The sequence below is a fragment of the Scyliorhinus torazame genome, chromosome 4 (genome assembly GCF_047496885.1).
Source record: "Scyliorhinus torazame isolate Kashiwa2021f chromosome 4, sScyTor2.1, whole genome shotgun sequence".
In the NCBI taxonomy this organism is placed as follows: Eukaryota; Metazoa; Chordata; class Chondrichthyes; order Carcharhiniformes; family Scyliorhinidae; genus Scyliorhinus; species Scyliorhinus torazame.
Window position 1 is genome coordinate 200,091,421 of NC_092710.1, and position 14,229 is coordinate 200,105,649.

Below are 14,229 nucleotides of genomic sequence, written 5' to 3' on the forward strand. Positions count from 1 at the left end.
GCAGTATGAATAGATGCTAGGCATCCACATCTACTGTCATTAGAATATGCAGCTGAACCACTGAAGCAAGCTTGCTTTATCATTTAATTTAGACCAATCATACCTCCAACAATGTAGAACTCTCACAGTACTGCAATGGAGAATCAACCTAGATTATCCATACAAGTTCTGGAGTGGGTATTGTATTAACCAACTTCTGTTCAGAAGTTGAACTTTATTGCTATTATTTACGCAAAGCAAAATATGGACACGAATACCATCCAGTAACTTAAGTGTCAATTTTATTGACAATGTATTTTTGAGAATTGTTATCAAACTGCATACTATACAACAGAATTCAGTCTACAAAATATTAAGCAACTGAGACATACCACAGTAGTGCAAAGAGATTCTCTACAGCAGACTGCATAGAAAGGGCAGTGGCATAAAAACAGATTTTAAAAAAGGTTTTACATGATTTAATGCAAAGAAAAAAAAGAACATACATGCGAAGACTTTAAATATTAAACTATATAACTTCCAGTTGCATTCCTCCTTTAAACCCTATTTAACATGCTTGTTTTCAATACTCGTAACAGTTTGACAGTGGTTTGACTGAATTATCAAAGAGGTTTAATACCTCACAGTGTGTTTTCAAAACCGTTTACAGCTATTGCTCCTGTAGGTAGGAAAAATATTTGGCAAAATAGACATTCCCTGTTCCCTCATTTATAATGTACATTTTTGCACTCTAGAAAACTAACACTGCAGAGCTTGCAGCTATTTTGGGTTTTCATACATTCAAATTTAAAGGTCAGATGCAAACATTTTAAATGACCAATAAATATGCCATATTGTGGCATGGTATGGCAGTCAATGCCAATTTCCTAGCAGCTTGGTCAACTGTACAATGATTGCTTTCAAGATAATTGGAAAAAAGTCAACAATAAATCATGGTATTTATATAGTTATACAATTTAGCATCTTTGTTTGAAATTAATCATTTTTGAAGAATGATCAGAATCCTCACGCAGGGCATTTTTTCACTTTTTACTGGATTACAGAGGGCATTTTTTCTTACAATAGCTAAAGTAGTTTTCAGACATTGCAGCAGCCAGATATTGCTGAGGTGCTTAAGGGATTTCTCCACAAATCTAAGCATAGAAGTAATCAGGAAACCTGTTACCAGAAGTTCACAAGAGCCTTAATTGAATCCTGAACTCTGCCACCTTTCATTTCAAGTTCCTGCTTGGCCAGTAAATTAGAAGTGTAAAAATGAATGGATACATCAGTTACGAGTTCTAACTCTTCATTGCAAAGAATAATTTTTAGTAAACAATAGAATGATAAACAATATAGCTGTCCACCCACCATCTCTGAAGGTAAACACAGGTTTTGCCGAAGTAAAGGTGAAGGTTTGGTGTGGCTTTGAGCCACACTGACTAACAATACAGTACTGTGCTGGCTATATAATCATAGCTCAACATCGCATGTTGGGAGAGGACATATGGAGTTAAATTGTCAAGTTTTTACTGTTGGTTACTGTCCATTAGATGCCTTGTGAAAAATGTGCAAGCATGCAACTCGGCTCTTGTTCACCAAAATCCCTTCTCTAATCACAGTGCTCAATTGAGTTCTCGCACACAGAGTGGTCAGTTGTATGAGCTATCAGAATTGCTGGGACTCTTGAACTGTACAGCAATACTTTTAGGCAGGGAAAGAGGATGCAGGAAGGACACTTTTGAGACTCATTGGCAGGATATAGGACAACATTTCCATGGGATTCTCCAAATCTCACGCTGTAATTTAGTTGAATCTCCCAAAAAGTAGGCTTCTGCTGATTTTGTGTTGGTTCCAGCGGATGTGACAGAACCCCTGTGAAAATTTCAGGTGCATATCTGGTTTACTTAAAAGATTTTATTGTGGGTTTACTGGAAACCTATTCAGGTAATGCATTATATATGATTCTTCCTTACATGAACTATGTGCATAGCTCTGATCATTATCTTTCCCATCTAGTATCAATGATTGCTTTTAAATCAATTTGAACTTGAGTTAAAGTAATAGATATCACTTGAGCTTGCAGAGGTAACTTAGCCATTATTCTGAATGTATTTTGTAGATCTCACAACTAAATGGAAGGAAAATATTTCACTTACGGCGCCTTTCCATTATTGTTCTGATCAAGGGTCATCAACATGAAATTCTTTCTCTTTCCAAGGTGCTGTCAGACTTGCTGAGTACTCCAGCATTTTCTGTTTCTGTTGTGGTTTTCATTTATTAAACCAGATGTTGGAAGTTAAAAGTGTGCACGTGAAAGCTTGTTTGCCTAGCTGGAAGATGAATAATGGACTCCACAGCACCAAGAGCTCCCATCTATTAATGTTGCAGTAGTTCTGTATTGTAAGGGTTATGTTATTGACTACACACACATATGTATATGTATGTAGCCTTATTGTCCACTTCCACTAAACTTAGCTGCATCTTCCCAGAGTAAAAATGTGAGGAAAGTTTCAACTTGTCTCTTCAGTAATGAATACCAGAAAGTGATTTTTTAAAAAAAATGTTTTCCTGGTATCATTTAACAGCACATGCACAGTGATGAACAGTCTATGCTGTATTATAAATACATTAAAGGCCCAATACTTGCACTATTTCAAAGTTAAGTAGATTGTTTTTTCAATAAAATGTTAATGTTCAAGCAGGAAACCCAAGGTGTGGCAGTAAGTTCAAAATAAATGTTGCTTATACACTTGAAATTAAGGCAATATGAACTGTTTGAAAGCCCACTGCACGCCTGCAGGAACAGAGTCAGCAGAAAGCATATTAACCACTACATATGCATATGTAGAAAACTGACAATTTAACTAATTGCAGATTCTCCAAAAAACATTGGTTAAAAATATTGCCAGAAGAAATGAGATAGATACTGGTAAATAATTTGCCTGCATACATTTTAGTGCATGTCTTCTATCTAGTCAAAGAAATGTTGGCAGTACATTAAATAAAACCAAATAATAGTAATTGCTGATTGACTAGTTTTGCATCTCTGAGAGTCAATATTTTGGATGTAACCCTTCATAAATACCTGAACCATTAATCTGTCTTTCACTTTCATGTTCTGTCCAACCTGCTGACCATTTCCAACACTTTGTAATTTATTTTACATTTACAGCAACCATTTTTAGAACATGTTTAAGACAGCTTCCCTGAAATCTGGACTAAACTGATCCGTGGTTTCTCAAGTAAATATGACAAGAGAAAGAAACCTAACAAGTCATTTCTGCGTTTTATCACCTCTCTATAACCATTCTCTCTCACTCAGTCCAAACAGGTTTTCTGCTGGTAAAGCTACACCAGTTAAATGATGTACAAGTACAAAATACACATCATTAAAAAAATCTAACCAAGATTTTAAATATGTAATATAAACATCTAATAAAGGAACTGGCACCTGAGAAACTAGTCATCAAATTTGGTCTGATCTGATAAAATATTTTACTTACAAAATCTGAAATTTCAAGGTAATACCACTAAGTGTAAAACTACTTCCACCAATGTATAGAAAATTTACTGAAAGTTACAAAACCATTAATTTGTGTGCTTCCAAAATCTGGAGATGGACAAATATTTTGACATATGACTAGATAAAAAGAAATAATTTTTCAAACAGTAAGATTTCATTATACAAACTACCTGAACTAAGACGAGGAATGTTGCATTATGTAATGTTAACTAGACAAAAACTTCATCCCAGGTAAAGATTTCTGAATGCACTGCTTTTATAATGTACAAAAAACAATTTGTATTTGTTTTTATTCAGTGCAACAAAGAAAATTCTACAAAAGTGATTTTTTAAATTCAGTAGCTGTGGATCTTTCATTTGATTTAAGCTGTTATAAAACAGCTCAAAATTACACCAAATATCCTGAGATATTATGACCCAGTGTACACCACCCTTAGCTTCCATTAACTGCATGATGCCAATTTTTCACTCCAGCTGTTCACTTGAAAGTATGTCCAAATTCTGTTCAGTTACTTCAAAAAATGCTTCCAGAAGCACAGTTTTTGCAATTACAGAGAAATTTCCAGTTAATTCAAAAGTTGTTTGTTTTCAGATTTACAAAGGCTCAATTGTTGCTCGACTTCTTGGACTTTGCATAGGTTATTAGTCCCTCATTGCATTATGTTTAATGACAAATCAGCAGTGAAGTCATTGTGCAGTTTGTTTTGAGTAATTCTCAACCAGTTTGGCTACCTTCAAGTGGGAGAAATAATTTTGCTCCTTCATTGTCTACACTGCTGAAAGTTGTATTTAAAGTTCCTCATTGATCACCGATGGAAGTTTACACTATTTGAGGAAAATGGGCAGAATGTGGGAAAAAAAAGGGCAAAATATTTGCGATTTTACAACAACAAAACTGGCACCTGTTTAGCTACAACCATTACTGAACATCACAGTGTACGTTGGTTGTGAGGTTTCATTTGTTAGACTTACTCCACATTCCTAGAAAAAATATTTCTATAATTGTTATCCATAAATGATTGCCATTATTTTAGTCACTGAGCATTCAAAATCCACACAATTTTGAAGACTGAAATTCAAAGTAAGGTCTTCTGTTCATACAGCTGAAGATCAAGACGAACCCATACCTCCCCAGTCGGGACTTCATGTAAAAGAAGGCGCTTTGTAGTCGCTCCTTTGCCTTCTTGTTCTTTTTTGATTGTTGCTACTGGAACCTCTGTCCGACCTAGAAAATCTGGCCAAAACATTATAAGATGTTATTGCTGAGAGATCATTTAATTTTACTGTTTCTCTCCCCTCCATTCCCCACTATTCTTCTGTGCGGCCTCGTGTTACGGCATTAAATCTGCTGGTGCCAAAAGGGCTCTGCTATTTCATTCAATTTACTGGACGAGGAAAGGCCTAGTTCCATACATGCAGATGCTACTCAATATTGATGAAGAACAGTTTTCCCCTACCACAGCCCTGAGACAGAGACCAACCATAAAACACCTAACAGTACCTTAGCTCAGCACCAAACTGGAATAAAATCAAGAATCATCCAAGTGCCTGTGTCTAACATCTAGGATGGGGAGGCTATTTACTAAGCAAGCAGTCAGAGAGCTTGCACTCACATTTGTTTGTAATTTTCTGATGTATCGTCCATGTACTGAACGTATATTGACAAGCAGTTAATAGCAGGTAACATAAAGCACAAAGATATAGCAGATAACAATGTTTTACAAAATTTAACTAAGATCCACATTGGTTGAATCAAAAAATGATATTTGCAAGACTCATTTGCAATGGAAAAATACAAAAATAAATATTGCCAGGAAGACCACAAAGTAAAAAGGTGGGGTAATACCAGCTTAAAAGTGCGCAAACCTGTGATCAAAACCTTTAAGCAATCCTATCTCTTCCCCATTGCATCTTTAGAGGAACACTGAAATGTGCCTTTGAAGGCAGTTCCTTCTTCACACTGTTCAGCAATTGAAGCTCTAAACTGCCTTACCCAAGACTATAAGTAAAAACAAAGTGCTGGAGAAACTCAACAAATCTGGCAACATCTGTGGACAGAGAAACAAAGTTAACGTTTCGAGTCTAATATGACTCTTCTTCGGAACTGTAGAGAGGGAGGAATGAGGGGTGGAATTCAAGCAAAAACTTTCTAAGTGTCATTTTGAGCAGGTTTAGCGGGGTGTTCCTCACCGGCATTTTGGGTGAGACCCACGCCGCTATTCAAACACAGTCATTTTCTGGTTTGGGAGTTTCCCGGTCAAGCCCACACTTAGAAATGTTTTCAACACTGGGAAGCTGAACTCGCCGGCCAGACCAGCTCCTCAGGGATCCGGCCGCCATTTTGAAAGGGGGTCCCGATCTCTAAGTGAGCTTGAGGGGTCACCCTAACCGCGGACAATATCACCCCCTGCACACATGAGCTCCCCATAAGTGAGGACACCCCGCTATGAGATTGTTGAGGCCCTCTTCTTTTGAGTCTCCCCAGCACCCTCCCTTTTCAGGACCCCCACCTTTAACACCCCAACCTTTATGACGCCCCCACCTTTCATAACCCCCCTTTCATGGACATGGCATCCCCCCACTTAGGCCTCGATCCTTAGCAGAGCCACCAGGGCATCCCAGCACTGCTACATTAGCACCCTGGCAGTCAGGATGGCTTTTCCCAAGGTGCCAGGCTGGGTGCCAAGGTACGCAGATACCAGAGGGAGAGCCAGGGTGCCAGTCTGTCCTGTCCCCGACCACCTAGGAATATCCAATAGCTTGGGAAACCACCCAGGTGCCGCTACACTTGGTCCATGTTTGTAAAGGCCTAGCTGGGGACTGTAAATTCCTGGGCGCAAGAGAATTTGGCACAGACATATTTAAATGACCCTAATGGCTCATTTAAATATGCTGATGTGGATCTCGCCCAGCGAAGGCGAGATCCAGATCGCAATATTTCGCGAGGTCCAGTTGAATCTTGCGAGACATCTCAAGCATCGCGAATCTCCCAAGAGGCCTCTTGCGAGACTTGACGGCCTTGTCGCGTCACCAAGTCGGTAAATCACGCCCCAGATGGGTTTTATGCTGTGAATAAAGTGGGGAGAGTCATTATTTCTCCACTTCTAATTTTCCCACAAGGTAGCATCATACAATGACCTTCACGGAAGAACTAAACACAAAAAATGTTGGGAAAAAATGTGGTGAGAACAACAGAGCTAATGTTTCAGGTCATTGATTTCTCATCATAACTGGAGGGACAGAATTGGGTTGAGATTGGAAGAAATCGGTTCATTTGGGCAGAAACAGGCAGAAGCAACAGGTCTATCAGGGTAGTTTTTATAGATCTTAGGAAGGTGGCAGATGTGAGCTTTCATCAATTCTGATGAAAGATAGTCAACATTGGCTGGAATCTTTTGACTATTCCCGCTGGTGGGATCTTACGGTCCTGCCAACGGTATACCCCTATCACAGGTTTCCCGGCAACTGGGGGGGGGGTTGCATACAATGGATCATCCCAAGAGGAACCAAAAGATCCCACCTCGGGGCATTTGGATAAATCCTGCTTTAAATTTTGATTCTCCCTCCACAGATGCTGCCTGACCTGCTGAACATTTTCCAGCATTTTCTGTTTTATTTCAATTTTCAACATTCACAGTATTTTATTTTTGTATCATCGAAGAAGGTATTGACTGTAATGGCAAGGAGGAAAAGGGTTGGATAAAGAAGAAAAGGTCTGAAGAAATAAAGAAATAAAAATGACCAGAGCTTCTTTACATATTATTTTGTCACCCCCTCCCCTCCCCATCTCCACTTCCTTCAACTGATAGAAAATATTTTTTTTTTGCGCCTGACTGGTTGAAAGAAAAACTTTTTATACCAATTCAAGCAAATTTTATTTTTAAATTGCTCTCTATTTCCTCACTGAAAGTAGGTATAGCGAGAGGAACTTTTAGAAAACATCAAAATATCACAATGTTACTGTACTGGAAATAAAATGACGATTACAGCAACTCTTACCATCAGGTGAAAACTGATCTCTTTCAAAGACTGTGATACACAATACATCTTGGTAAATGTCCTTGATAAAGAACTGGCAGTTAAAGCCCCACTTTGGATTTAAAGTGTCTGACAGTGTTCTGGTCGTGTAACATTGGGACCCCATGGTGACTTCACAGTAAGGATTGCTTTTTCCTAATAATGACATGGATCAGACAAGAGATTTAAGTGGCACTTAAATCTGCATTTCAAACAAAGTACTTTTCACAAAACATTTGCATTCATTAATCCTGGCTAGTGAGGAGGTACCTTTTTTTTTTATACAGGAAAAAGACCATGGACTAGTTACTAAATTTTTGCAGCATGACACTCTTGTACAATCCTGCCTTGGACATTCTATTGAGAAATGCTGGGTGGGACAAACATTTAGTCTGTTAGCTCTTGAATAATCCATTCCATCTGAGATGATTAATGATTCCTAAACCTTCAAAAAGAACATTAGACATGCATTCAGAGTGGTGCAGTTGTGGTCCAACTTCAGAATATCATGCATTCCTTTTGCTAACATAACCTTTCTTACTAAAACTGCTGTGTTCAACAGCATGTACACAACTGCTGAGATGATGTTTGACAGTTCCACAATACAGAAGCTGAACTTTCATGTTCACATTTCTACCTTAAAACTTACCTAAAACAATGTTTCTCAAAATAATTATCAGGGTTCTGGTCCCTATACAAATATTGGAATTAATTGCATATAGACTTTGTGCTCATTGTATAATGTTAAGGACAATTGCATGTTTTTATCTCACAGTGACTTGACACATATGAATGTGATCACTTAAGTCATTGTCATTGTCTTAGCAGTTTTCTTTAAATTATTCTTACACTTGCAATTCTTCACCCTTTACTACAACTACATTTCCTCATCAAACGTAAACCAAGGTGTAGGTTTCTGGTGAAAAGGAACAAGAAATGTAAGTAGGTTTCTGGTGAAAAGGAACAAGAAATGTATATTTTAGCAATGCAGGGTCTAAAACTGGTTAAACAGTAACCTATTTAGAAGTGCAGAGATCCATGGCTGATTGGCACGGACATTCATGCCACCGTATATGGTTGGACCATCTGGATTGAGTTCAGGCCTCATTTCAAAATGATTCCGTACTCATTTCAGACATGGACTCCTAAATTAGTTTCCACTAGTTGGAGTTTGCAATGCGCAAGCTCCATCTGGCTTTTTAGAGTTTTGAGCAGCCTAACCAATGGCCTTTCAAGGGATTGCTGGAGACCATTCGAAGCAGGACCAAAAATGTTGGAAATCTTAAGTATCTTCTGGAATGAGATAAAGCAGGACTGTTCCAACAAGCTTCACAAATCAACTTTGAGCTTTACCAAACCACACACACTCTCTCCCTTTGGACTTATCTCTTGGCATCAGTGAGGTCCTACAGTTGGAAAGCAACCATTACTGATGACACCCGAGGAAAGATTTACTTTGGTCCTTGGACCTCTTCATTCTGGCATGTTGCTGGAATTAGGCTTAGTTGAGGTACTAATGATGTATTTTTAGTTAATTTGCATGTTCCTTGCTCAAGTAATCACTAATGCTCAAGTTAGGTAAAAGTTCACACCAGCTGCAATTTCTTGGAAAAAAAAGTGATTATTTTTCAATAACTGAAATCCATGAAAATAAATAAAAAATTTAAATTACAATCAGTGCCAATGTATTTTTTTTTCACATTTATATTTACAATTAATATTTTATAGCACAAATTAATCAGCAAACAAACTCAAATAATATACAAATACAAATTGTAATAAACATATTATATTGCTTATTTGTTAACTGTTAAACAATTATAAATACTGTCAAAGTGAGCCAAGACAATGATAATTATCACACTCTACCATTTGCCCTGCAGGGTTTCAGTTCTGTTGCTTCAATAATGCCCACGAAAAGTCGCCCTATTCCACTTGTCTTCTGTGAGCGTGCTACAAGATAAAAAGTAAGGTGTGTAGAAAGGCAGTTTTCAAAACTGTTAAACTAGAATGCAAAGCTGGTGCAGTAGTACTGAGGAGTAAATCAGTCTGCTGCATCACTATTTAATTTTATGTCACTGATTAGAAAGATAAGGTGGTGTCCCAATGATTTACCACAGGGAAAATCTTATCTCAGCCCAGCATCAGGTAGAGGTGGAAGTTGAGGCCAGGTACTCCCTCACTGGGAAGGAGGAAATTTGAAGTGAAAGATAATATAATAATTTTCATGCAGCAACTATTCTAGCTAAGAACTAGGAGTAGGAGGGCTATTCGGCCCCTCAAGACAGATCTGCCATTTGATAAGATCATGGTTCATCTAATTGTGGTCTCTACTTTTTTGTCAACTCCAAACACTTTTGATTCTCTTGTCAATCAAGAATCGGTCTAACTCAGCCTTGAATATATTGAATGACCAGCCGCCACTGTTCCCTCGGGAAGAGAATTCCACAGAACCAACAACCCTCAGAGAAAAAGTTCTCCTCATCTCCATCTTAAATGGGAGATCCCTTTTTTTAAACTGTGCCTCCTAATTCTAATCTCTCCCAGAAGAGGATACATCCTCTCAGCATTCACCCTGCCATATCCTCTCATAATCTTATATGTTCAATAAGACCAGGTCTCATTCTTCTAAACGCCAATGGATACAGATCCAAAATGTCCATGCTAATCTCTTTGTGTCCTTAATTGAGGAATGGGAATTATAGAAAGATTTAAGAGGGGAAGTGGGTTAAGTGGCGTAATAAGATGATTATTTTAAAATGTATACCTTGATAAGCTTTTTCACGTTTCCCTTTTTCGGTTTCTATAAAGTGTTCTGAAGCTGCTTTAATCTTCTGAACCCAGGCAGTCCTGTTGGGAAGTGAAGGAGGGACAGCTCACCAAGACTTTAAAAATATTGATCAAACTTGTTCATATATACTAACTTATTTTTTTGAAAAATGACAAAGTTGGGGATAGAAATGATATTAAGGCCTAAAAGGAAATAGCAGCATCTTGGAAATGTTTCAAAGTATTTCATATTTTTGAATTATTTCTAAATTTCAATTGTTGTGCAAAGAGATAAATATGACAACTTGTTTGCACATAACCAACTGATCTATTTTGATGCTGTATATGGTTGCACGTGCAATTGAGTAACATCAGATGAATTAAGCTGACAAGTTGCAATGGATTCCATATTTTACAAATCTCTTCTTTTTAAAAAATTTTCAATGTGGCAAATTGCCTTTTGGTATTGTAATGGAATCATTGGGTTCAAATACTACAAACATTTTGTCACAATCGACTTGAGGAAGCGTAGCACGACACACACTCCCGTCTGCATCAATGGCTCCGAAGTGGAGATGATTGATAGCTTTAAGTTCCTGGGGGTCACCATCACCAACAGTCTGTCCTGGTCCACTCACGTTGATGCAACAGTCAAGAAAGCCCAACAATGTCTCTACTTCCTACGGAAGCTAAAGAAATTTGGCATGTCTGCACCGACTCTCACAAACTTCTACAGATGTGCGATAGAGAACATCCTATCCGACTGCCACAGCCTGGTATGGCAACCGCCGGTCCAAGATTGCAAGAAACTGCAGAGTGTGGTGAACTTAGCCCAATGCATCACATAAGCTTGCCACCCCCACATTGATTCTGCATACAACTCCCGCTGCCTCAGGAAGGCAGACAGCATTGTCAGAGACCCCTCCCACCCAGGCTTTGCCTTCTTCCAGACCTTTCCATCAGGCAGAAGGTACAGGTCTGAAGACTCGCACTTCCAGACATAGGAACAGCTTCTTCCCCACAGCTACAAGACTCCTCAACGACTCCCCCTTGAACTGATCTGTTCTCTGTAAGAACACTATTCACGATGCCCTATGCTGCTCTTGCTCATGTATTTGCTTTGTTTGGCCCCTTGTTCCGCACTGTAACCAATCACTGTTTGTCGATGTACCATTTGTCAATGTTCTCTGTTGATTATTCTTTTGTCTACTGTGTACGTACTGTGTACGTTCCCTCGGCTGCAGAAAAATACTTTTCATTTATACTTCGGTACATGTGACAATAAATCAAATCAAAATCAAATTAAAATTCAAGGACTTATTAGCAGGTCTGTTATTACAGGGGGCAGGAAAGAGACAAATTGAGTCAGGCTTACAAGTCTTAAAGTGACTGTGCAATGCATTTTCACCTGTTGATCACCTATGGAGAATAATAAAGGAATAAAGCAGACAACACATAGAGAAGTATTTCCCATGCATACAATTAATTCTAAGGAATAAAATCAGCCAACCACACAGTCCAAGCCAACAAGCTGCATATGTTAAAATACAAAGGCAAAGCAAATGAATGGCAACTTGAAAAACAGGTTGGATTATGCAACAGCAACAAAGGTCAGGTAGCAGCTCCCTTGTCACCATGGCATACCAGACTCAACAAAATGGCAGCTATAGTGTTCCGAGAGGTCACTTGGAATAATTTCCATAGCAATCATAGAAATACAGCCATTTGTCCTTTAGTCAATGTTAGGTCTTCAATTAGAGTTATCTAATTTAAACGTCTCTTTCGCCTTTATCTGCTTCCTGATTAGATAAGATTCTACCACATTAATTCCATTTTAAATGTTGTTAGTCTGTGCTTCAACTGTCACTCCATGTTTTAAAACCTAATGTGCATTTGTTTGACCAGATTTCCTCATCATTCCTCGAGTGATTAATGTTCATTCTGTGTCAATTTTCCAGTTAGCCAAATAACCTCTGAAGTGCTATCTAATTTCTCCTGCTCAGTAATATTTAATTGGCAATTCTAACCCAATTGTTTCTCCCTCCCTTCCAATAATAATGATCTTTATTATTGTCACAAGTAGGCTTACATTAACACTGCAATGAAGTTACTGTGAAAATCCCCTAGTCGCCACATTCCGGCGTCTGTTCGGGTACACTGAGGGAGAATTCAGAATGTCCAATTCACCTAACAGCACGTCTTTCGGGACAATTTCAATCTTAGTTCCTGCTGCAGCCTGCTGTAGAAAACCAGGTATGTGGAAAGAGGCCAGCAGCTCGGTCTAACTGGTCTGTGTTAGTATTTACCTTTCACTCGAGCAATTTTAGCTGTTACCAGATACTTTGATATGTACCTATAACTTGGACATATCCATAGTAACAGGTGATGCAGCTGAGGAACAACAGTAACAGCAATGTGCCGCTGACATAAGAGGAAGCATCAGAAATGAGACGAGATTGGTCTTTTCTCTATGATATAGTCCATTCCTCTTTCCACAGCATTGGCAAAATAGAAATTAGTCACCCTTTTATTTGATGCAAAGAATGAGGACAGTTGAAAATTTCATCTGCCTCAAACATCTGTGAAATTAAAAACTGCCCTTTTCTGTACCTTCCATTCATTATCAGTTTGATCATGGAAAATAAATACAAGCTTTTGCTGTCCTTCAATCTTTCTGCTTGCACCTTCTTTATTTAAGCGATATTTGTAGTTTTGTTTTGCTATCATATGCCATTTGTGTTTTTCCTTTCTTTTTTCACACACCTCCCCTATTTTATTATTCTTTTTCTTTCTTTCAATGCCAGTATTAACTCCCAGCTTTGTCACTCGCCATCTTCATGATATTGTGATGCAGTCCTTGCTCACTGGCTCTAAACTGAGACTTTTATTATTCAAGCATTAATGGTAGGTACCACAAGTTTATTTCACATGGATTTTAAAACTATTTTTCCATTATATTTTGTAAACATCCACAACAGGAACTTCCTATATAAATACCACAGTTGTATCTTGTATTCTGGTAATGTTTAAAAAAAAATTATGCCTCAAACCTATCACTTACAAATGATAGATGGATGGAGATTTTTAATGGAGACCCTGTTTAACTTGGGAAAGGAGGAGTAATTAGGTGAAATACAAAATGCTGGAAATGCTCAGCAGGTCAGGCAGCATTTGTAGAAAGAAATACAGTTAACATTTGAGGTCAATGATCTTCATCAGATGAAAGGTACCTGACCTGTTGAGTACTTACTGTTTTTATTTCTGATTTCCAACATCCACAGTATTCTGCTTTTATATTAGTAATTAGATGATTATCCTTAAGGTTGCTAAGAGATCCAAGAACAATTCTGGAGTTTGTTAAATTTTGAAAATATTTTTGACCAAGTCTTTTTCTTCAATAATAAAATCTGTTTGACTTTTGGATACATATGGCAGGACAATCACAGTGATTACAGTGTAATCATAACAGAGCGTATGTTATTGACTATAGTTTGAAAGCAATTGCAATTATGTCATTTAATAGGATTGAAAACATACTCATATTTGAAGGTTGCGATCGAATTATAGTGGCACTTTTACTGGAATTTAGGAATATATTTGTATGAAATTAAAAGCAAATTTTAAAAAGTCAACGATGAAATAGGATTTTGATATTTATCGGGAGATGTTTTTGTCTTTGTGACAGAATTTAAAATGGATTTAACTTCAGGGCTAACTTGCATTAAATGGCAGTTATTGAATTAAGGTTTGTGGCTAGCACTTCAATTGAACAAAGTATTATTTAAATTAGGAATAAGTACAGGACGTCGGTCCAAAAGCCTATCTGATTGAGTGGGTTCATAACTGTTCCTGCAAGAAAATAACAGTACTTCTGCAATTTGTGTTTAGGACTCAACTAATGTTACTTTGTGCTCAAGTTATAAGAGCTATGCAAAAGT

General features: G+C 37.8%; 2 protein-coding genes across 5 annotated transcripts in view; one reads left to right on the forward strand and one right to left on the reverse strand.

The window, feature by feature from the left end:
• fam228a (family with sequence similarity 228 member A) overlaps positions 1-14,229 on the forward strand; it is a 76,459-nt gene that overhangs the window by 55,089 nt on the left and 7,141 nt on the right. The gene's annotated exons all lie outside the window — the stretch shown is intronic.
• The window catches only part of LOC140410690 (intersectin-2-like), a 377,319-nt gene continuing 363,354 nt past the window's right edge, over positions 265-14,229 (reverse strand). For all 3 annotated transcript variants that reach the window (XM_072499106.1, XM_072499104.1, XM_072499105.1), the window contains 4 exons: positions 10,290-10,372; positions 9,392-9,475; positions 7,505-7,678; positions 265-4,739 (listed from right to left, as the gene is read on the reverse strand). In XM_072499106.1, the coding sequence (XP_072355207.1) occupies positions 4,582-4,739; positions 7,505-7,678; positions 9,392-9,475; positions 10,290-10,372 (499 nt within the window). In that variant the 3' untranslated portion in view covers positions 265-4,581. The remainder of the gene's footprint in view (positions 4,740-7,504; positions 7,679-9,391; positions 9,476-10,289; positions 10,373-14,229) is intronic.